At 54.4% G+C, this 24,397-nt stretch overlaps 2 protein-coding genes across 2 annotated transcripts in view; one reads left to right on the forward strand and one right to left on the reverse strand.

Moving 5' to 3' along the window:
• TET3 (tet methylcytosine dioxygenase 3) overlaps window positions 1-18,471 on the reverse strand; it is a 101,511-nt gene extending 83,040 nt beyond the window's left edge. The window contains 2 exon segments of the mRNA XM_021087365.1: window positions 2,495-2,551; window positions 17,275-18,471. Coding sequence (XP_020943024.1) covers window positions 2,495-2,551; window positions 17,275-17,577 — 360 coding nt within the window. The 5' untranslated portion in view covers window positions 17,578-18,471.
• LOC102163719 (translation initiation factor IF-2) lies at window positions 18,130-23,669 on the forward strand. The gene is made up of 3 exons (XM_005662458.2): window positions 18,130-18,206; window positions 18,405-18,720; window positions 18,812-23,669. The coding sequence occupies exons 1-3, from the start codon at window positions 18,130-18,132 to the stop codon at window positions 19,526-19,528; spliced, it is 1,110 nt and encodes a 369-aa protein (XP_005662515.1). The 3' UTR covers window positions 19,529-23,669.

Consider the following 24,397-nt stretch of genomic DNA (forward strand, 5'->3'; position numbering starts at 1 on the left):
GTTTGGAAACCCTGGCAGGACTCAGCACACAGGAGATGAGCACATTCCCAGTGGCTGCTGGACACCCTTCACTCAGGGAGCTTAGCCATCCTTTGATCCTGTCCTCATCCCTGGGAACAGCGACTGGGAGAGCCCCTTGTCCTGTGTCCCGGAGCCCTTTCCTGATCTGAACGAGCTCACACACCACACACATCTTCCTACACCACCACCTCCTCATGGAAGAGGATGGGAGAAAACTGCTCTTCTGGGCTCTGTGGGACACCACACTCCACTGGCCACCTAAGAAAATGACGGGAGGAAGGTGGCACCAGGAACAGGGGCTGCAGGTCCCAGTACTTGCTGGCAATGCCCAAGCTGGGCCAAGAGGAAGTTATGATTTTCCGACAGACAGCTCAGCAATAAAAACAAGCACAGGCACAACCTCAGAGCTTTAAAAACGCCGCCAGCTCAGCCCTCCGCCCCCCTCAAGGAGGCAGGAGGAGGAAGACATGTTTGAAGGGCATCCTCTGGTTTTTCAGGCAGCCCCGCTCCATACCCACAACACGACGATGGGTGGATATTAGGCTGGGAGCTGCCAGCGGGAGGGCAGGGCCAGCAGAATGCAGGCCGGGAGGAACGGAGAACACACTTGGAGAGAGCTGAAGAGAAGCCATCGCTAGGCAGGAGGGGGTGCTTTCCGGAGTAAACAAACCTGCCAGCAGTCCTTCCTCCCAGCAGAGAGGGAAGCTCTGGCTGACCAGGCCGGAGACACGGAGGAGGGAGGGAGCTGCCCTCTCCCTGAGCCCATCTGTCCTCAACTCCTTGTCCTGCTTTCCCCACGGTGGGGGGCAGATCAGGTGCGCTCCATGATCTCCGGGTCCGCAGCCCTCAACGGCACACAGGTGATCACAGCTCCCCCCTGTCAGTGGTGGGAGGCCAGAAGAGGAAGTGGAGGTGGAACCTGGGGATTCTGCTCTGGAGAAAGGGCGTGGAGTGAGCTCATAGCTCTCTCCCCACCCACGGCATCGCCAGTATCAACCGCCCTCTGCCTGCCTCAGGGGCCTCCCACAGTCTCGTCCCAGGTGGTCGCCCACTACTTCCAGACTCACCGAGGCGTCGCCCAGTTCAGGGGAGCTGGTGGCACCTGGCTCTTCTTCTCCTTCCCCCAGAAGCAAAAGCCTTGCCCTCCCCCAAGCACTTCCTTGCCTGAAGTTTCTTGGGAGGAGGCCAGGGAACCACCCTGGCTCCTGATCCACCCCGCAACCTCACACAGGAGCCCCCACCCCCTGAGGGGAAGCAGGGCCCCTCCCTGCCAGCGTCCCCGCCCAGGCAGTGAGGGTGGCACTTCCAGCACCCACAGTTTTCCCAGGAAGCCAGAGGAGGATTTCCAGGGAGAAAATCTAAGAGCATCTGGGGACATGAGCAGCTCGCCCACCTGCTACCTCAGCAACCAGATTCCCTCAGCTCCTCACAGGCTCCGGAAGCTGAAGGGGAAGACAGAGCTGAGGCAGCGGTAGGAATGGGCTCCCCCTCCTAGGAGAAGTCCCATCCAGTCCTGCCCTGCCCACCTGTCCCTACACTCCTTCCCCAGCCTCTCCGATCTTGAGAGGCAGTTACACGGAGCTGCCTCTTGCTCTGTTTTCTCCACCCTGGGCCAGCAGAGGATACTGCTGAGTAATCCCAAACTCACAGAGGATCCCCAGCCCTGAAAACAGAGCAATGCCCAAGAAAACCTACTGATCCTAGTCCTTGCCAACCTGGGAAAAACATCTGTGTTTCCTTGCAATGGCTTCTATTCCACAGACTCTGCCCTGCCCCAAATACCCCAGCCCTGTGGCCCTGGGACAACCACACGGAGAAGCTCAGTGCCCCTTTCTCCACTTTCCACGCACCTGGTAGGTGACATGCCCTTCCCAGGCCCCCAGACACCAGGCTGCACAGAGTAACAGCAGCCACCCGCCTGCAGGATTCCCAGTCATGATGTTGCATCAGCCCCCACCCTACCCAAAATATCCTCACCCCCACCACCTCCTCTCCAGCCATCTCCATGGTGACAGCAGCATGACTAATGACACCCTATCAGCTTCAGACTCAGGAGCGCAATTCCCCCTCTCCCTTATCCCCCCAACCCCCCCGGGGATTTCTGCAGATTGGATGCAAACCAACAGTGCCAGGGACATTCTCGAGAGATTTCCAGAGGCAAGGGTGGGGAGTGGGTTGCATGTCTTAAAAAAAAAAAAAAAAACCAGTTCAACAAACCCAGTCCCAACTGCACCCAAACCATCCAGCTGAGAAAGCAAAAAGAATCCAAACAAAACCCACACAGGCCTGAGAATTCATTGGCCGCCCACACCCCCGCCGCCCCTCCCCCTCAGCTGCTGCTACACACACAGTGGGAGATTAAGGGATCACCAGAGGAGACCCTTTATTTTTATCCAATCCAGTCAAACACTTCACCCCTACCACACACACACACACACACACACACACACACACACACACACACACAAGGTACCTTGACAGCTGCCCCTTGTCCCCACGGCCCGGCTCCTTCAGCAGCCTTTATTTCCACCTGCAAAAGAAGCCGGAGAGACTGATGAGCCAGGCTGACACCAGGAAAGCAGCAAAGTCCTTCTGCTGCACCCCCAGCGGCGCTGCAGGGGAAGCGGGAGAAGGGGAGGCAGGGGGCCTCGGAAAGAAAGGATAGCAGGGACCATCTTCCTGCCTCCAGCTGCCACCCAGACGCGCGGTGGATGGGCTCATTCGCCTTCCAGAGTGTTTTTGTTTTCATTTCTCCTTTTTCCATCCTCCCAAGATCCAGGAGGACTCTGCCCCTCCTCCTGCGTCCGGTCTGGCCTCGTCCCTCCCCGCCCTGCCCGCTCTACCTCGGCCGGCCTCCTCTGGTGCATCGGCCGGCGGGCCTCCCATTATCCCCGCCGGAGCGCACGGAGGGAGGCACTGCAGAGGCGGCGGCGGCCAGCTGCCGGCTTGGCTCCCCTCCCCGCCGCCGGCGAGGCTGGTGTGGAGGGGGCGGCGCGCTCGCCAGCCAATCCCTGCGGCCGGCCGAGCGGGGGCAGGGCCGCCGGGGGCTGGACCTGCCCAGTTGGGAGGCGGGGGCACCGCCAAGGGTGCCGCGGAGCCGTGCTGGCTGCGGCCCAGGCCCGCCACTCCCGGCAGGCAGGGGATCCCGGGACACCCCCGCCTCCTCCCGAGAGTCGGGGCCGAAGGTACTACCCAGAGGCATCCTCTGCATCTAGCGGGTCAAAGACAGACTGCGCCTGGGGTAGAGCTGATGTTGGCGGGATTCCCCGCCTCGGGCCACTCTCTAACCCTAGGACACCAGCAAACTGCCTCATCCTAGCAGCAACTAGGACAGTGCCAGGCGCTATGATAAGAGCAACGGCCCCTGCAATCTTCCAAGAAAGAAAAAAAAAAAAAAAAAAAAAGGCTTGGCAATATGAACCTTCACCCCGTTTTGCACATAAGGAAACAGGCAAGATAAGTGAAGTAACTTACCCAAGGTGACACAGCTAGAGCAGGGCAGCACGAGGACTTCAGCCAGGTCTGACTGGCTCTCAAGACCAGACTCTTAACCATTATGCAGTCCTACTCCGCCCCCCCTCTGACAGATTTCTTCCTGAAGCCCACACTGCCTGTGGCTCAAAGCCTCACCAAGTCAGAGGTGCCCTCCCTTGCACACAAACACCCACATGGCATCTTAGGATCACTCATCCCCGGTGCCTGAACAGACGCCACCCCCTCCATACAGCCTCACCACCACACTCAGTGTCTCCTCCTCTTTTAGAAAGGCCACGTGAGGTGATGCCCCCAGATCTCAGGGCTTCCCATTCCCTGGAGAGGCTGAGGAGGGGAGGCAGCGCCAGACCTCCAGTTCCCAGACTCTGAGCCTCTGGAGGCTGCAAGCCCCAGGAGACAGAAGGAGAAAGAACGGAAAAGGGAGGGGAAAGCCCTGCAATTCCTAGGCACCCCAGGGCACATCCTGCCTCACTCCATCCCCTCCCCATAGCTGAACGCCCCAGAGCCTCCGCCTTCCAGGAACGGGCCTTCCATGGGCTCTGGTACTCACACATCTGGTTCAGGTCCTGGTTCTCCTATCTAGCTGCAGGACCCGGGCAGTGGCACCTCGCTTCTTAGCCTACTTTTGTTCATCTGCAAAAGAGAACTACAAAAGCAGCTACCTCATCCACAGTTGTGAGGACTCCTAAAAAAATGAAACACAGTGCCCGCCAGTGTAGGCACTGCTAGTTACCACTCTTAACTACTGAGAGAGCTCACTGTGTGACTGTGTGCTACTTCTCATACTAGAGAAGAACTAGTTAGGATATGAAAGAGTTCATTTCAGTGACGCACTCTGCTACCAGCTTCACCGCACCTGCCCAATAACTCCCCCTCCCTGAAGCCCAAGGGGTACTCAGAATGGGGTGAGATGCCTTAGGAAAGACATCAAAGCTGGCCTCTGGTGAGGGGATTCCAGGAGGCACCAGGGCCCACACCTGCCCCACCCTGGGGACAAAGGGCAGCCCTACTTGGCGCCTCCCTAGGGCAGGGAGGAAGGCAGGTGACAGGGCAGGGCAAGGAGCATTGTCCTCAGCCACAGGCTTCTGTTCCCCTTAGCTCTGACCTTAGCCAGGCCAAGTGAAGTGCCTCCTTCATCTTGGACCCCCAAATCCCTGCCTCACCCACCCACCCCACACCAGTCTGCCACTGGATAAGAGCAACTAACGCTGCATGGATAGCAACAATCAATACTGTTGCTGCTGCGGCTGCCACAGTTTATCAAGCCCCTGCTACGTCCCAGGCACTGTGCCAACCATGCTGTGGGAGCATCTCATCCGACTTACTCCACACACAACCTTATGGGAAAACAGGCTTAGAGATGTTAAGTTACTTGCTCATCAACTCACAGCTGGTAAGTGGGGAGGTAGAATTCCAATGCGGGCCTTTCTCATTCCAGTTCTCTGGCCCTTCTCTCCTAGAGAACCCCAGGGAAATGCAAAGAAGGATGGTGTCCCTTGAACCAGACCACTTCCCTTTAAGCTGTGGCTCTGAGAATAGTAATATGTTCATGCTTCAGAGACTCGGCCATGCTGCTCCTTGCCTAGGTGCCCCCGCCTCTCCCCCACTCTGCAAGCTAATACAGTGCAAGGCTTAATCCAAACATTACCTCCCTCTGCTGCCTTCCCAGCTCATCCAGCCCCCATGAGCATCACCCTCTCCTCTCAGGGCCTCTTCTAGAGCAGCCACAACCAAGAGCAGTTATTTATTTACATGGCCATCTTCCCCACGTGGGCAGGGGCCCTGTCTTCCCCACTCGATAGGCTCTGCACAGAGATGGAATGTGCTGAGCTGAGTTTCTGCACAAGGAGAGTAGAGAAGCAGGGGCTTGGGCCCTAAGATGCAGAGGCCACTCTCCTGGTCGGCCTGTTCTCTGAGGTCCCCAAGGATCAGAGGGATACTTCTCTCCTGGGAAGACAAGATTTAGCACAACTGAACCATAACCACGGCCCAGCCTTGTTCAGCCAGCACCCATCTTCCTCACAAGGCTACACAAGCCACCCTGACGCTGCCTGAACCACCTCCTGGCGCTAACTTAGCCCCACCTTCACCACAGATCCTGGCCCGGCCTCTCGAAGCCTGCAGACACCCTAGCAGAGCCCGTGGTCCCCAGGGCATCTCTATCCTACCCTGGCCCCCTGCCCTTTTCTGAGGCACCTGGAATGTTAGCATTCCAAGGAGTCAGGGATGCACATGCTGGGGCCACCCTGCCTCCAGCAGGGGCCCCTCTCCACACCCTATACCTGACCCCCTCCCGCCCCCACCTGCTCCCCTCTCTATATCTGGGGCTTCACAGTGACCAATGCAGAAGTAGCTGGGACCCTCCCCACCTTCCGCCACAAGCCCTAGACCCTACTACACTCCCAGCAGCAGGAATGGGGCCACAGCCCTCCCCACCAGGGAGGTGAATGGGTTTACTGGCTCTCAGAACCCACAAAATACCCCAACACAGAGAACCTCAGAAACACGAATACCCACAGGCCAGAACCTACACAGATATATAAAGACTAGGAAACGGGGACGCACCCACACGTAGATTCGGAGGGACTCAAAGGAGCAACCACCAAGCACCAACCTGACGCCAAGCCCTGTAAACTGGAGCATGATGTACTGTATCTAACTTCACCCTCAAAACAAACCCATGAGACAGGAATTTTTCATGCCCATGCTACAGATGGAGAAACTGGGAGACTAAGCAGAGTTCTCACCCCCCTCTCACTCATTGCAATACAGTTGGTGCTGCTCTGTGCGGCTCTATGATTTTATCAACCTACCTCTTCTAGAGTTGAGAGAGTGTAGAGGGGCGACTTCTCCCTCGCCATGGCTGTGTCCTGAACGAGGTCACTCCCCACCAGGCTTTACTTCAAAGCTCAGTTCAGGCCCCACTTCCTCCAGGAAGCCTTCTCGGGTTACCCAGTCCTCTGCCAACTGACAGCACTTCTAATGTTTCTCACTTGACACTTGGTACTGCTGTCTGTCTCTCTGTGTGTCCCACCTCTCCAACCAGAATGGTTAGAGTTGTGCCTTTGTGAAGCCCCTGCGGGGTTTGGCCCGACATTCCACACACTAAAGGCACTTGGAATTAACTGTGGGGGAAGCCTGTGACCTTCCCTTCCCTCTCCATGGCACAAAGGATCCTGCCAAAGAAACCCAACACCCCCTCCACCTTCAGAGCCTATGTTTGAAGTCACTGGTGTCCACGCGTCAATTTCCACCCAAGTAATTGCAACCCATCACACACACATCATCCCCTATATTTGAAACTCTTTGCGGTTGTCATGGGAACTGCCTTTGCCTTCATTCACTGATCGGGCCTCACAATTAGGTTTGGCAGCGGAAGTCTGTATCAACGGCAAGTGCAGGGAGGAGACAGCCAAGGAGGAGGTGGAAGAACAGCAGCAGCAGCAAAGGTGCTCCTTCTCAGAGATGCAGCAGAACATGACTGAGCCCAGGCGCCCAGTGACGTCAGAAGGAACACAGAGCCAGCCAGCAACCCCACCCGCACGCTCCCATACCGACAAACAGAATGCACTCAGCCTACCCCCCACCCCCGGGGCTGACAGGGAGCAGGTGAATCTCTGCCCACAGCCCACATGCCCTCCTAAGTGCTTGTAAGAACGCCTTATATTCGGTGGGCCTCGTCAGGGTCTCCCCACCCCAAATTCAACAGCCTTGGACCATCCAAGCAAATAATACAGAACCTCAGTTGGTCACTAAGAAGGTGAGACAGGAACGCTGAGTGGTTCAGAAACCTGAGGGCAGCCCCAGGGGAAGATTCCAAGAGTAATTAACCCAACACGGCTTACCTTCCACCTTGAGGATCCATGAACACCCTCAGGTGGTGCCCTGTGGTCTGTGCTCGTCCTTCCACATTCCTGCCACCAGCCGCGAGCATTCGAGCAGCATCTCTACACACCAGGTTCAGGGCAGATGCCGCCCTCCTCCTGGAAGTCCCCCCCTCATCCTTCACCTACCACTGCGCGGAAACTCTCCAAACAGGTCCCTTTCCTTCCGCGATGGGCTCTCTGGGCCCAACAGTGACTAAGGCTGGTTTCTGCCTTCAGGGCATCCCTCCCCTACAGCCCTGCCAGTCTGTACTGTAACTATTTGTTTCCACGCTTGTCTCCCTCCGCAGACTGTGAGCTCATTAAGGACAGAGTAAATACTGCCTCCCCTTTACCGCGGCTCAGGCTCAGCGCAGCGCCCCGCACACAGCCAGTCCCAGGCGAGATGTGCTGAAGGAGGATGGGAAGGCAACTTGCGGGTCTACCGTCAAAGCACATGACGTCCTGCCTCCGGAAACTGAAGCGACGCCACAGAGAGGAGCTGCCCTCCCCCAGCACAGGGGCCACTGGAGGTCCCAGGACCAGGGAAAATGCCTCTCCTCTGGGTCCTCCTAGCACCAACCCCTCGCCTCTCACTGGCTCCCAATGCCCCCACGGGATCCTGCAGCGTCAATAGTTCAGACAGACGCAGGCTCCTGGGCAGAGGATGCTGTTCCTCCCTCTTCCAGGGCTCCAGGATCATTCCCAGCATCAACAAGGGAACCGGAGTACCGAGAGCTTACCCTTAAAGGGCAGAGCAAGCAATAAAAAGTAAGAACGAAAATGACTCGAGAAAGAGCCACCCCATGTCCTTCCCATAACAAAGACTCAGAAGGGAACAGATTCTAGTCCAGTACCTTGCTACTTGTTTTTGATCCAGCATCTCCACGCCCATTCTGGAGGCTTCCTCTGGCAGGAATTTAATGGGGTGGGGGACTGTGGGGCACATGCCATTTGGCAAATGCCCCCAAATGATTCAACCCAATGCAATTCCCCCTTTCATTTGGAGCACCTAGAATTATTGCTCTGTCAACGGTGAGAGGAGCATAATTCTGTCCACAAACTCCATGGCTGGGTGTGGGGCACAACGGAGTTAGAACTTGTACAGGTCAGAGCCCCCCACAGTGCAGGAACTCTGCCTATGAGACCTGAAGCAAGCAAGCAACCCCCAGACCTGTGGTCGCCGGAGGCCTGTCAGGTTACCCTACACTGGGCACCAGCTTTCTTTTTCCCCTCCCTCAGTGACTACTAAAAACTTCGGTTATCAGATTTCTTATGCAAATGACAAGAGACAAGGCCACAGAGAGATGTGTCCTTGTCCTCCAGGTGTGCCAGCAGCCTGGGTGCTGCCCAGACACACTTAGGCAGAGGCCCACAGCAACCCTAAAGGGCTTTCCCAGCTGGAATGCAGCAGGGCTCAAGACATACCAAGGACCCCTTCTCTCTTTCTAAACATTCTGCACTCGGTCCACAAGAGAGCTGGAAAGAATTGAAGCTGTGGCTCAAGAGGATCGGTGGTGTTTCTGCAGTGCCAGGACACAGGTTCAATCCCTGGCCTGGCAAAATGGGCTAAAGGATCCAGCAATGCTGCAGCTGCATAGGTTGTAACTGCAGCTTGAATCTGATCCCTGGCCTGGGAACTCCACATGCCACAGGGCCAAAAAAAAAAAAAAAAAAAAAAAAAAAAAAAAAAAGAAGTGATGGGGTTGCTGTACACCTGAAATAAATACAACTTTCTAAGTCAACTATACTCCAATAAAATAAAGTTTATTATTTTATTTATTTATTTTAGCACCTCACCTGCAGCATATGGAGGTTGCTAGGTTAGGGGTTGAATGGGCGATGCAACTGCCGGCCTATGCCACAGCCACAGCCACACCAGATCTGAGACACATCTGTGACCTACACCACAACTCAGGGCAACACTGAATCCTTAACCCACTGAGTGAGACCAGGGATCGAACCCACGTCCTCATGGATACTATTCGGGTTCATTACTGCTAAGCCACAGTGGGAATGCCTAAAGTTTATGAAGAATAAGGAGAAGAAGAGAAAGAAGGAGAAGAGTAAGAAGAGGATTAAGGAGAAGAAGTAGAAGAAGAGGAGGAGGGGAAAGAAAAGGGAGAAGAAAGAGAAGTAGTAGTGGTGGCAGAGCAAGGAGAGGAATGAGTGAATTAGAGATCCCTGAGGTGTGCCCTCACCCAGCCACCACTGCAGAATGAGAGGTCCAAGGCAGAGAGGCTGACTGCTCACTTGAGGTGGGGTCTGTGCAGGAGGAAGCCAGGGCCATAAGTCAGCTCCGGCAAGGTTACCGGGGCTTCTGAGCGAGAGTGCGGGTGGGAGAAGTCACTTTCTCCAAGGGAGCTTCCGAGAGAGCCTTTGGATGAGCAGAACGCCTCATTCCTTTTTCCCCACGATCATTAAAGAAGATCCTTCAAGAAGTAAGGAGCTCTGCCATGGGTTAGAGCCCAGGAAACCACTGCCCCTTCCATAGCCCTCCCCCATTACCTTGGGGTGGGAACAGGGTTCCCAATGCTCAAATCCTTCCAAGAATAGCCAACCAGGACAGCTCTTTTTCCAACCCAGAAAACAGGCTTCAGGGAGGTTCAGAGACACACAGGGGAAACACCATGTCCAACAGAACTACTCATACACCAACACGCAAGCCGCTAGAAAGGCAGCTAGTGTGACTGAGTTACTGAATGGTAATTAACTTTATCTTTAGCAGCGCCACACAGCTAATGGCTACTACGCCATGCTCAGGGAGAGCACGCCTCTTCAATTCGGAAGGTCAAGAATACTCTTGAGGATTTGCTGAAAACCATATACCTTCTCCCCTGAGAAAACACACCCCTGCACATTCACACACTTGGCTGAAATTTTCAGAAAGTTCACAAACCCTCACCCTCAGGTCTGAGATTAGGTCTAGAACCTGAAAACTGTATGGCCTAAGAGCGACGTCTCTTCTGCAATGCAGGTGTCTAAGGAATACGAACACAGACCTGATGTTACAGTTTACATCGTTCGAGCCAGAGACCACTAAGTGTGGAAGCCCCGACCTGACAGAGAATGTCCTCGTTACATCCCAGCCAGAGCATCCAGCCTCTACTCAGACCCATGCAGGTACGGCGCTGGCTCTTTGGTCCTCGAACGGCTTCAAATGTCAGACGATTCTTCTACCCGCTTATAATTTCTCCCCTCTGAGAAAAGTTCCGCACACCCCCCGAAGGAACTGACACCCCCTCCCACGCAGGACTCATCCCAGCCTGCTTTGCGCTACTCCCTTCCAAGCTGGACAGCTCATCTTCCTCAGCTGTCCTGCACAGAACCACCCTGACGAGCTGTCCACATACCTTGTAGAGTTTCAGCTCTTCCTACCTGCTAGGAAGCCAGGGTGCCTTACTTGCACATGTCTGTCTTTATTTCCCTTTTGAAACCATTGTAAGACTCCGGATTTGCCCTGATTAAATTCCATCAAGTTGGGCTGAGGCCCACTGTTGCAGACCGCCTCCATCTCCTTAACCCCTAGTTCTAGCATTCAACTTAACATCTGCAGCACCACTTCGACCGCCGCCACCACCACCCACCAAGCTGACCTGTTCCTACTGCATCCTGTGACGGAAGCACACATCCTCTCAGTGCCTAAGCCTCTAGACCCTTCCATGAGACCTGGAGTTCTGCGGATGGGCTCCTCCTCTTCACAGCTACCACCAGCTACCCCCTCCTGGGTTTCCCATGTCCCAAGTCAGGCGGCTGAGCAGCAAACATCGTCTGAGAGTCCTTTCCTTACTGTTCTCAGAACAATCACATACGAGTTCTTAAAGGGTTTAGTGATAACTCGCTAGACTAGAAGGAAGTGGACTCCAGAAGAACAAGAATAAACATGAAGTAAATCTCAAAATGTTCTTGTCTCCCTGGCCTACGGTGTAAAGGATGGCTTGGGTCATCGTCTTTATTCTTGTTGGCAACCAGAGCTCTTTTTGTTTTTTCTTTTTTTTAAAATATAGCTGATTTACAACACTGTGCCAATTTCTGCTATACAGCAAAGTGACCCAGAACACACACACATATCTATATAGATATATGTATGGATACATAGATATACACACAAACATACATTCCCTTTTTTATATTATCGTCCATCATGGTCTATCCCAAGAGACTAGACATAGTTCCCTGTGCAATATATACAGCAGGACCTCACTGCTTATCCATTCTAAATGTAATAGTTTGTATCTACTAACTCCAAACTCCCAGGCCATCCCCCTCCATCCCCCTTCCCCTTAGCAACCACAAGTCTGTTCTCTACATCTGGGAGTCTGTCTGTTTTGCAGATGGGTTCACTTGCGGCAATTGGAATTCTTTACCTCTGTTCATCAAGACTTATTTCTTTCTCCTTCTCCGTGCCCCATCTCCTTCTCCAGTCACAGAAGTGCCACAGACAAGCTCCTCAAACTCTCAAGGACATACAAAATCACCTGGGAATCTGGTTAAAGTGCAGATTCTGATTCAGTAAGTCTGACGTAAGGCCTGAGACTCTGCATTTCTAACAACACCCCAGGTGATGCCAATGCTGCTGGTCCATGGACTAGCAAGGTAAAAGTATGGCTGTGAACAAGCCAGGTGCCCTAAGACTCAGATGAGCATGTAAAGTGAAGGGTCCTGGTGGGTGCCCATCACCTCAGCTCTCATCTGTGTCAGAGGATTTCCTCTCTAATTACACATTAGATACATCTGAGGAGCCCCGACCCAGTTGGGTCTATTCCAGACTGCTCCAACTAGAACCCCTGGGGGTGGGGTCCAGGTGATCCCAAAGTGGAATCCCTGATACACACAGTTTGAACAGGACAGTTATACCCGTGCCCTCTTCAGGATGCCTTTAAATAAAAAACTAGCTCTCCGAGCTGTCCAAGAGGCTGGCAGAAATGAAATCATCGTTTATTGACAGAAATCCAGATCCATTAGTTTGACTGGGTTGCTTTGTTAAAAAACGCAGCAACCCCCAACCCTCACCACTTGCCTTTTAAAATCTCACAAACTACCTTTTTAATAATCCACTCTAAAACTGTCAAAAATTGACACTGGTCTATAATTTCCAAAATCTCTTAGAAAAACTGAACTTTTTGCCTGACTCTGGTCTTTTGGCCCTCTTCTTATCACCATAAACCCATAATGATGTCATTCCACGGGCATATCTGAAGGTGTGCAGTAGGGAGCAAATGACTCCGATTCAGGGAGGAGAGCTGGCTCTCCTTTCCTAACTTCACATGCATGGTCCTTCCTCAGTTTGTACTCTGTGACATGGACCCAGTGACTGCTCTTTCTCTGTCACTAGTTCTGCTCCCAAGTTGTAAGATTACTGATTCCTTCTATGTTCTTGCTGGGAATACATAAAAGACTTTTATTGTCCTGAGCATTTTCCACCCGCCTCAGCACATTCTGGCCCTGGACTCTTGGATGCTCCTCCAAAGGGGTCAGACTAGGCTGGGATCCCACCCCTTCCATGGGAAAAGCTTGGTCTATGGCCATCTGCACCCACTAAACGGCAGCCCAAGCAGCTACACAGACTCAGATCTTCCCCAGTTCCATCACCTTCCTCCTCAGAGCACCATTTAGGACTGTGAAGTCAGCATTTCCTTTTTTAAAAAGCAATCCTATCCCTCCAGCTTACTTCCCTTTTAGTGTCTGTGGCCATGGGGTTAAAAACTATATCAGAAAAATACTTTTCTAAAGTCTATGGTAAACACCTCTCCTTGCTCAGGCTTCACTCTGGATTCACAAATGCTGGGATGGGAGTTTCTGTTGTGGCTCAGTGGTAACAAACCTGACTGGCATCCATGAGGATGTGGGTTCAACCCCTGGCCTCGCTCAGTGGGTTAAGGATCCGGCATTGCCATGAGCTGTGGTGTAGGCTGGCAGCTGCAGCTCCGACTCAACCCCCAGCCTGGGAACTTCCATATGCCGCACATGTAACCCTAAAAAGCAAAAAACAAAACAAAACCCAAACAACAACAACAACAAAAATAAACGCTGGGATGGGGTCCCTTTCTTTAAAGAGTGTCACCCCTTCTGCTTTACCAATCAACTCTCTCTCTCTCCTGGTGGGAACAGGTGCCGGCCCAACAGCATCCCCCTTCACGGCCTCTGTCTTCAGGAAGACAGGACGAGCAGGCGAGGCAAAAACGGGTCAGGAGTTCTGATATTATTGAAAGATTCCCAATTCCAAGGCCTCTTGTCTCAAAACTGACAGAGAGCTTTGCTTCTGTCATGAAACCCACTTGGTTGAGGGCTAGACAGGGTTCTCACACCATCTGTAGTTCTACCTCTTCATTTCTCACCCACGGCACTTTCAGTCATGCTTCCAATCTTATACGGACATTTCCACAACGGGTTTCTCTCCTACCCTCTTTATGAGACGTTTCCTGCCCTCACTCATGAGCACCTTTTGGGTCAGGCCCTGGGTCCCACCTCCTCCCCCAACAGGGAGCCTGGCAAACCCCTCCCTCGCTCCCTCCGCCTGGCCCCACAGTTCTAGGAGCAAGCAGGGGACTTCTTGAAGTAAACATTTAACTTGTACCGCATCTTCACACATATAGCTCAGGGACTAACATAACAATTTGTATGCATAAAGGTGAATTCTTTTTTAGATGGTCCAGGAATGTTTTGTCACCCTGCACTGATTACCTACTATGTACTAGACATTGTGGCTATTTTATCTCAATTAATTCTCACAAAGAAGGGTTCCCCCATCTGACATACGCTTCAGAGAGAAGCAGCACAGTGCTTACTTTGGGATCTGAGGCCCTCTATATCTCCACACCCATCAAATCCCACTTTTCCAATCAGCTATCTTCGCTGCATCACAAGCCATCGCTTTGGTAAAAAGAAGGCGGATGTCAAACAGCCTCCAACATCAGCCAGGATCCAAATCCTTCCTGGGACTAGGAAGGAAGACCGAGGACCAGGAATGAACCCCGCAGGGCTATTACCTGACTTCAGGACCCGCCCAGAGAGGCAAGTAGTCTCCTGTCATGGTGGTGGATGGGACCATCCTAGGAGCCGCCTCTAGCTTTAAAATGCTGCCGTTCTCTGAGCAGAGGGGCCCTACAGCACCACTATCCACAGTGGGTAACAAAGCAAGTAGCAGGGGAGGAAAACAAGAAAGTCAAGTTAATGTCCCCCCTTAACAGGATGACCCAAAGCAGCTGCCAGCAGATAGCTGAAAGGAAGCCCCAAAGGAAGCAGGGGGGAGGTGGAGACAGGACGGAAGTAAAGAAAGGGTGCCCAGAAGAGGAGACACGGGGAAGCAGAGATGCAAGGGAACAGTCTGATTCCCAAGAGGCTCCTGGGTCGCTGCGCCTTGTCCCACCTGGAGAGTTAGGGTCAAGTGCTGAAGTTCTATTCCTGAGGAACAGGTCTCCTCCTTCCCTGACCTCCCAAATCCTGGGACATGTCCCCTCTGCCATGTGGCTGCTCAAATCTCCCGGTTAAGGTCCCAGCCGTCCCCAGGGGACTGTAAATGCTGGGCTGGTTCCCTGAACTCCCTCAGTCAGGCACAGCCTCCCTGGCCTGTCAGCTCTGCCAGAGATACTTTCGTCAAAGGCAGTGCAGCCTGGACAGTGGTTCCCACGCTTTCAGCCTTCACGGACCAATTAAAAAAAGCGTGGAGACAGACACTAGTTACTATTTTGTATCTTGCCAAGTAAAGACTTAAAAAAAGAAGAAAATCTACTTTCTATCAACAACTTCATTGCATAAAGGAAAGTACATTTTTAAACATTAAGTAGAAAAGATTTAGCCTTAAAATACCAGCTTTAACAAAGCTAGCTTTAAGAGAGCGAGCACCCCACTGTCCTCTTTCCATTATCTCTCCAGAAACTGGGAGACCTCTGTCCTGGAGCATCGCTGGTCCACAGACCAGCATGCAGACCCTCTGTCCTAGGAGACCACAGGCCACCAGCTGCATTTTCCCTGACCCTGGGGGCCTAGAGGGCAGCCGCCAAGGCAAGGTCCACAGGGACACAGACACCGCTGCGAGGGGTCGGGGGAGGAACGGGTGTCTCTAGGCCTCAGCCAACCTAGATTCCGGGTCTCTTAATCACGACCACCGGCGGCCCAGGAAAGCAGCCTACATGCAAAGATGACAGGACCCTGGCCTCACTCCGCGCCCCATTCACTCAGGTACGCCTCACTGCTGCAGAAAGAAGAACTCAGACGCGGTGCACAAAGGACAGGCGTTCTAGGAACACCCAGCCCAGAAAGCTCAGCCCCTCCATCCCCGAGGGCTTGATTATGGGAGGAACAGAGTGAAAGAAAGGTGAAGGAGAAGGAGGTGAACCCTAGAAGGAAGCGATCAAAGGAACCAAGCTTTACAAAGTAGCCGGGGAAGGTCCCTTACACCAAAACACCACATCTCACAGCCAGGAGTGAAGCCGATCCTGATCCCATCCTCTTTTCAGAAATGACCCCACAGGGCACTGGGCCAGCACATGCCAACTCCCCCGAACACCAGCAACATAAAGGGACTGGACACTGGCTCCCAGGCTAGGATGGGGGGCTGCAGGTGTGATCCAGATGTCTGCTTTAACCTGAGACCAGGGAAGCAGGGCACCAGTTTGCCATTCCTGGGCCGTGATATGCAGCTTCCATAGGGAGTGGGCAAGAGAAGGTGAGACGGGGCAGAAACACCCACTTGCCTGACGGAAACATTTGGCTCTTTCTTCCCAGCCACGGGACCACAGCCCCACCATGCTCGAAGCACAGCTCTGCACTCAGCGGTCAGGGAAATCCTGCGTGCAAGCCGCCAGCCCATCGAAGCCACAGGTGCCCCAGCTCTCCGAAGCACAGCGGTTCCCAGCCCAGCTGGAAAGGGCTTCAAAGACTATCAAGCCCAACCCCTCCACCTCCCCAGGGAGAAGACAGACCCAGAGAGGAGGTCTGAGTTGTCTGAGCACTCTGGCTAAATCAGTGGCAGAGCGAGGGAGCCCCACTGACAGCGCAGGCCTCCGTCTCTGTCCAGCGCCAGTTTCGCTGCCTGGAGCGACCTCAGCCGCTACATCGCTCCTCCCAAACTGCTAACTTTGCTCGTCCCTCCTTCTGCCAACTCTCCGCTGTTGCAGCTGCCACCAACCTCATGCCGGCAGCCCACCACCAGAATGGAAAGGAAAGATGGCCAGTGCCTCTCCACTTCACGTTCTGCTCTCACTCATTCAACTTCCCTCCCTCTATCTCCTTGCTCCAAATGAAGTACTCCTTCCTGGGGCTGATAAGGACTCAAAAGCACATCATTCATTCATTCAATTCGTGCTACACACCAAGGAACTGAGCCAGGTCCTGAGATTACATAGATAAATGGTTCCTGACCTCAACGAGTACTCTTTAGTAGGGGAACCCAAATCATGGGTTTCTCATTAAACTCCCAAACATTTCTGGTTACCATCCCCAAAATGAAGGTACCCCAAAAAGATCTGAGGAAATAAACATCCCACTCCATCAGGGCAGCATAAAACCACCCCATCGCTCCAAATTTTCTTTCCACATCCATCAGTCTCCACATCACTCAGGCACTGATGCGACCTCGAAATACACCTGAGACTTCAGGCACAAGAAACTTCTAGAGATAAAGCTAGAAGCTACATCAAATGCTAACACGAGAGATGAGAGTGCTAGCTTTCTGCAAAACCCAGTTACTCTCCTACAAACTGTCGGCCCCCTCCAGCACAGAGGCCCAGACCCAGCTTCCAAGAACAGCTACACTCCTACTCACAGCCCCACAGCTATTCACGGACCAAGAGGATCAGAATGGGGAGAATGGGCTTATCTGTCTTTAGCAAGACTCCTCTGAATACAGCACCCTCACGGAATGGACAGGGCAGCCGAGCAAGAGCCAGCTTACCTCCTTGAGAAGCCCCACTTTTTTCTTCAGCACCTCACACTTGCGCAGTTTGCAGATCTGGTGTGTGCGGCGGTTGGTACAGCTGGTGCAAGCCCCACAATTTTCCAGCCGCCGGCAGGGCTCACAAGTACCACACCGTTTCCGTTTCTTCCGCCCATCTCCACCCCCTCGGAGTTGGGATTCACTCCCGGCCATTGGGAGCCCAGGCCCCTGGAAGCCCCCTACCATCACCTGGCCCTGAGGGAAGTCATAAAGGCCTGGCAGGTCCGGCTGGACCGCCAGGGGCACCTGAAACTGACTCATGATGCTGCCAGAGGTGGGGGCATAGGTGCGGGGGCAGAGCCGCAGTCCAGCTTCCAGGCTGCAAAGGTGGCCAACAGGTCCTTCTCTCCTAAAGCAGTCGCGAGACTACAGGGTGAAGGCAAGTAGCTCCAGGCTGCGGAATGGGCGCCTCTTCTCAACCCTTCTTCACCTCCTCTGCAGCAATGTGATAGGACTCAGTTGGGGGCCGCTCTCCCACCTGCTGGGGCCCGGGATCTGGGGGAGGATACCAGCGGCAGTCCCCAAAGAAGGGATCATCTTGGCTGGGTGGGTTCTTCACCCTCACCCACCCTAGACCCAGGCATGAGGTGAGCAGGTGGCTGTGTGATGGGGGCAGGGCAGGGTGAGGAGCTTCTCCTCCAGTATATCTTTCTCCCGGGTCAGGATGATGGAGAAGGCAGCGCTGCCTGAAAGAGAGACAGAAAGGGGAAGCGCATCACTCAGGGCTCGGGCCCGGGGACAACTTTCACATGTTACCTCTTCCTGCTTCTGGGAAAGAGAAGATAGAGGAAGAGTAGAGGCTTGCTTGCCCTCATGAAGTTCTGCCCAGAACCTCTGGCAGGGCGCACTAGCACCCGCCGCCTGAAGGAGGAGGCCTGGGGCCTGACGGGGTGCGAGGGGAAACCTGGCCGGCGAATTTAAGGGGGTGGTCAAGGTGAGCTTTCTAAGGAAGTTGTCCTCTGCCCCACCCCCACGGGTTGGGCAGAGTTTCGCCAAAATTCCCACACACCCCTCACTGGAGGTCGCTGGGGCCTCCCGAAGGGAGCCCAGCTTTCAAAATAAAGTTTGCGGAGAGCTTCACTCGGAAGAGCTGCCCGGGAGCCCCCGACACGCAAGCGGCCTGGAGGGGGGCGCGCCCGGGGTAGCCCGCGCCGGCCGCCCCGCCGCGCCCCTCTGCCCGCCGGCCGGACGGGGAGGGCGGCCCGCTCCGCCGAGGGGGCGCGGGGAGGGGGGCGCGCTCCGGCTTGGGCCCGGCCGCGCGCGCGCCGCCGCTCGGGCTCCTTTGTTCTGGGGCCTCCGCCGCTCAGCTCCGGCGGCTCCGCAGCCCCCGCCCCGCCCCGCCGCCTCCGCCCGGCTAGGCTACACTGTGACCCGCAGCACCCCCGCCCCGTCCCCCGCAACAAAGTAGCGGCCCCCCCGGGCGGCCCCCGGGCCATCCCCTCCCCCCGGGGCCGGGCCCCCTACGCCTCCCCTCCCCCACCCCGGAGCCGGAAAGGCACCGACTGCACCGACCTGCCCGCCGCCTCCGGGGCGGAGCGCACAAAGGGGCAAAGTTTCCCGGCCCGCACCGCCGCCACCACCGTCGCGGCCGCCGCCGCCGCCTGGGGCGCCCGCCTCCTGGAGCGCCTGGCCCGGCCGAGCTCGGCGCACGGAGCCCCCCGCCCGGGCCGAGGAGGGGACGGCGCAGGAGGAAGGAAGAGGCAGCGGCGGCCGCGGCGGCAGCAGCAGCAGCAATGAAGGCGTCCGCGGGACTCCCCGCCCCCCGCGCGCCGCGGCACGTGCTCGCCCGGGGACTCCCCCGCCCGGGAGGGCGCGCACGTGCGGCCCCGCCGAGCCCCGCCGGCCCCGCCGCCGCCCCCTCCGCCGGGTTCGGGGCTACGCGAGGGGGGAGTTCCGCGGAGGGGGAGGGGACGGCGCGGGCGGCCCTCGAGCGGGTGGGGGCAGGGCCCGGCCCGATCGCCGCGCCTTTGCACCTGCAGTACCTCCCCTCCTCCGCGGTCAGTCTCCCGGGACCCGGCCGCCCTCCTCGGGCTGGCCGCCCCCGCCCTCCACCGCTTCTGCAGCCCTGGCGGGCGCGGCGGGCAGCGCGGGGTGGGGCACACGGACCTCCCAGCCTAGGCCCTCGGCGGAGCGGGCCTCGGTGTCCCCACTTCCTGCCACTCCCTGCGGACCGAGCAGTGTGGGACGGCCCCGTTGCCCCCAGGAGCCCTGAGCTCCGGCCCCGACTGACTCTCCTCTCCTGGCCGCCGCTCGCCCATTCCGAGGCAGGACAATGAGGGACATCGTGCGTCTGCGTACCGAGTCAGCCTGGCGGGCAAGGAGGGGATACCCGCGAGCAGAGGCCGCGGGCCAGCCGGGAGGCACCCTTGCGGGGGGTCACGGCCGAGCGCCCTACCCAGGCGGACCCAGGGGCCCTGCCATCGCGAGCCTCCCCCGCGCCGCGCTCGGCTCTTTCGCGTCGAAAACAAAGACTAATCCGATACCCCCGCCCTGCCTCCCAGAGGAGGGGGAACAGGCGCGTCGCGGAGGGTAACTGAGGAGGACGCGTACAGGAGGGGCTCGGACATGCTACGAGTGGGCCGTGGCGCAACCGAGCCCTGTAACCCGGCACAGACACTTTGAAAAGTCACCCTGGGCTCTTTTCCAGGCAGGAGGCAAGGGGCAAGACCTAAGAATATTTCCAAGTTGCCAAACTGCCCGTTCTCTCTGCTGCTTTTTTCCCTCACCTGTTGTGCAGGCCAAGTTGAAATTCCAGGTTAGATTAATTCAGCTCCACCCATCTGGCCTGACTGCCAGGCTGGTCCCCGAAGCTGCCTTCCACCTACCTGGGTTGCTGGGGAGAAGGGTGGGTCTCTTACACACACACGCACACACACACACACAAACATACACACGGGCAAGTCCTGGCAGAAGCAACCACAGGGCAGACTGGCCTGACCAGTTTGGGCGGTGTTCACGGAGCCAGGTACCTGGCAGGCTTCGCCACCCGGCTGAAGCTAACAACTCAGCCAGAACTGGAAAAAGAGCATTCGGCCGGTTATTTAGAAGGGGAGAAAAAAAAAAAAAAAGTAATTGATCTCAAGTAGAGTTGTCCAGAAAGCCCTAGGCGGGAGGAGAAGCCCCGGTTCTGTCTGGGACTTCCCTCCCTCCTCACAGGCCTGTTTTTGACAGCCTGGCTCCAGGGGCCAGGTTGTCAGCTGTGGGGAGGGTGGTGAACATGGCTGCACTACCTACTTCCTACTCCGGCGTTTGAGAGTAGGAAAGAATTTCGGTTGGGGAAGTAGGTCTAAAACTGAGAAGAGATACCAATAGAGTGTAATTTTCAATCCAACGTGAGAACAGTGTAGTTGTGACTGTGTTTAATGTTTTAAATGCTTTCGGCAAAAATTATGTATATTAAAGGAAGTGTAGGAAACAGAATTAGAAGACAAAAATAACCCAAGCACAGCCACATTGAACCATTAGCTCTGCTTCCTTCTAGTCTTTTCTATTTGTAATCAGTTCCTTTTTTGGGGTTTGATATGGCTGTACTCACATTGATTATGCAGTTTGCTGTCCTCTTTTTACTTAACCTTATACTGGAAACATTTCCCTGTTTGATAGACAATCTCCAGATAGCGTGACAATAAAGAAGGTGGCCTAGGAGTCAGAATGGTGGGTCGCAGACCTGGCTCTGCACTTGCTAGCAGAATGACCTTGGACATGGTACTCATCATCATCCAAGAAACTCAATACTTAACATAGGGCTTAATACACGGCAATTATTCTTTAATCCGTAGAACAACCTTGTGAGATAGGTGCTATCATTAAACCCACTTTACAGATAAGGAAACAGATTAGGTAATTTGCTCAAGGTCACTTAATAAACCGTAGACTCGGAATTTGATCTCAGCCTCTTTCCTGCTGTTTTGTCTTGGTCAATGGCACCAGCAATGTACTGGGCCGATTTATTCTTCATCAGCTATCTATGAAAGGGTCATTTCATAAAAATCCTTTAGGTACCAAAGTGGATGCCGGTGCCATTCACCAAGACAGAGCACAGGAGGAAAGATGCCTGGAGACATCTGCGTGGAACTGGGTGTGGCGCTGGAACACGTGGGTCCCATCAGGGAGCAGCTCATGAGGCCTCAGGTGTGCAGGATCTCATTAGGAGTGGACATGGAGAGTGAGAGGAAAAGGCAACCAGGCCAGAGCCCGGGGTACACCAGCTCGTGAGGGCTAGTAGCTGACAAGGGACCAGCAAAGGAAACAGACGGAGCTGTCACAGCCGTAGGAGGGAAACCAGGCCTGTCTGCCTCTAGAAGCCGCTGTACTTCAGTGGCCTTGTCGCTCACTCTTTCCGACTGGGAAGCCCCTTCCCACTGCAACCCCTTCCCAGCTACTCCATCCACCTGCCAATTTCCCATTCTTCCTGCAAGGCTCGGCTTAAATGCCTGTTTTCCCATGAAACCTCTTCCAGCCCGCCAGACAGTTCCAAAGCCCCACCCACCCTCCCTCCCCAGAAGTTTGACACAGCCTCCGAAGGAAAGTTTACCTTATCAGTATTGTCCTTGTTTGCACATTCCCCTCCCAGTTCCTATGAGCCCATGGAGGGCTGGGACCCCGTCTTTTCACCTTTGTAACCCTAGACCCAGCACCCAATCGATATGCGCGGAATGAAGAAAAAGAGGTCAGCAGAAGCTGATGAATGAAATATCCCAGTAACAGCACCCACAGGCTTCCAAGATTTATCCCTGCTCGCTTGCCTACGTGCAGCAAACCCTTCCGGGGCCCCCAAGATAAAATCCGAACTCTTCAGACCCTGCCTTCCCGGGTCTGCAAGCGGCCAGGTTATTCCTATTGGAGCAGCGCTCAGGGCAACAGAGCAGCTGGGATCCGCGTGGAGGTGCAGGGCGAGCCTCTCTATCAGAAAGCAGCCTCAAACTAGAGGCAGTGGTTCACTAAGCGTGATCCCGAGTCCACAGCGTCACCAACACCTGGGAACTTGTTAGAAACGCAAGCTCTCGGGCCCCACCTTAAACCTACTCAAGCAGAAACTCTGGGGGTGGCGCCCGGCGCTCTGTTTTAACAAGCCCTTCAGGTGCCGCACACTCAAGTTTGAGAGGCCGGCGAGAAGCAAATTCAGCACCTAGGCGCCGGTGAAAATCTCGCCCGAGGCGCTTAGAGGAGGTAGACCGAGGGAGGCTCCTTTTATGAGCTGGCTTGGCGGGTCCCACCCCCCAGTGGCCGAGGGCTGTGCCTTTCGGGCAATTGCTCGGAGGAGGTCAGGACCTGACTGCGCCGCTGCCCCAAGGGCTACAAAGGGAAATCCCATCGCAAGAGGGAAAAGCTGCAGGCACCACAGAATTGGCAGTGGGCGGTACACTGGATGGGGATGGAGGTGGAGCCGCGGAATAAGTAAGGCTTCTGTTGATGAACTGAAGTTAATTCCGCACCGGGCAAAGGGCACAAGAAGTATAATTGGATGTGCGCGCCCGTGGTTCTTCGAGAAGTCACTGCGTGGAACCACCACTGCTGGGTGTTTGTCCAACCTGCAAATGATTCAATGTGACTGACCTCCTCTGAAACGCTTGACCCCGCTCGTTCTCTTTCGCGAATAAGCAATTTGTCCTATTTAAACAATGAGCTTTGTGTTATGGGACCTTTTGCAGAAATGTAAATATACACCGAAATCCACACCTGGGCTTGGTTTTAAAGCCTGAAGGCATTGGAAAGTTCATTTGATTTTGGATGTCTTCTTTGGTCAGGTACAGGTTAAAAATATTATCAGCTTATATTTGCATAGAGCTTTCCCTTTTCGAAGCACTTCCACACCCTTTCTCATTCTGTCTGCAGAGAGTGGCTTGTACACCAAATGTGCAAACATTACTTTTCTTTCTCTGACATAGTTACTATTGTTATTGTCACCATTTTACAGATAAAGGAACGGGGGACTCAGGTAATTTTTCCAAGGTCCTTCACTACTAAGTGGCAGAATCGGGCCTACAATCTAGGACCTCTGAAATTAGTCTACCCTTGCCAGGGCTGTCCTGGGGAAAGAAGCTGGCATTTGGCTCTTGGGGAAAGGGAGATTCGTTAATGGATTGCTTTTGGACATACATTGGTTAGTGTCACATGTGTAAGGTATCCAGACTATGCTTTTGAATATCTCAGCAAATGCTTTCATGTTTTATAGCTATTTCTGTGACTTCATTTTGCATTTAGGTTCAATCAAATAGACCACATAACTTACAAGGAGCACGCAAGGTTCCCCTTCATTATGGGAAAGAGATTAAATAACCTGGAAATCTTCCAACCTAAGGGGACTGGGCAGGAGGATGGGGACTTTGATTGGCTCAGAGACTCAGGATGCTGAATACCCAACAGGAATAAAAGCCCCCAAACCTTGGTTTGACTGGGTATATAAATCAGGATCAGTTAGTTGGGCTACAGTAACAAGCAATCCCCGACTCCCAGTGGTTTGACATAAGTTTTTTTCCCTCAGTCGTGAATTATGTCCACTGTGGGTCAACAGGAGCTCTGTTTTCCATAGCCACTTACAGGCACAGGCTTCTGCAACTAGACATGTTGTCTCCTTAGCGCTGAAAGCAGGAAATGAGGATGGGGCAAATTGAGCACTGACTCTTAACACATTTACCTGGAAATAACACACATTTTGCTCTCATTTCATTGGCCAAAGCAAATCACAAGGGGGCAGGGAAATGCCATACCTGCGATGCTCCCAAGGGGGCCTGGAAGGAGAAGCAAAAATATTTGGTTAACAGTACTAATAACTAAGACACAGGAAATAGTGTACATGCTATATGAGAGGGGTGTGTGTGTGTTTGTGTGTGTGCATTTGAGGCATGAGTTAGTGCAATCACTTCTGCCCATTTCTAGAACACTTCTCCCTCCTGGGAACATACGTTTGAGATTTCCACTCCAATGGGTTGGCATTCTTCCCACTAGAGCATGTTCCAAGTTGGACCAGGGTGAAAGAAACTTGAGTTAAGGGAAGTATGGTGGGAGAGGTGAGTGGCAGTGGGGCAACCTCAGTAGAAATTAATGTGTAAGTAGAAAAAGAATCCAGAGAAGGAAAAGA

This window comes from Sus scrofa, chromosome 3 (assembly GCF_000003025.6).
Source record: "Sus scrofa isolate TJ Tabasco breed Duroc chromosome 3, Sscrofa11.1, whole genome shotgun sequence".
NCBI lineage: Eukaryota > Metazoa > Chordata > Mammalia > Artiodactyla > Suidae > Sus > Sus scrofa.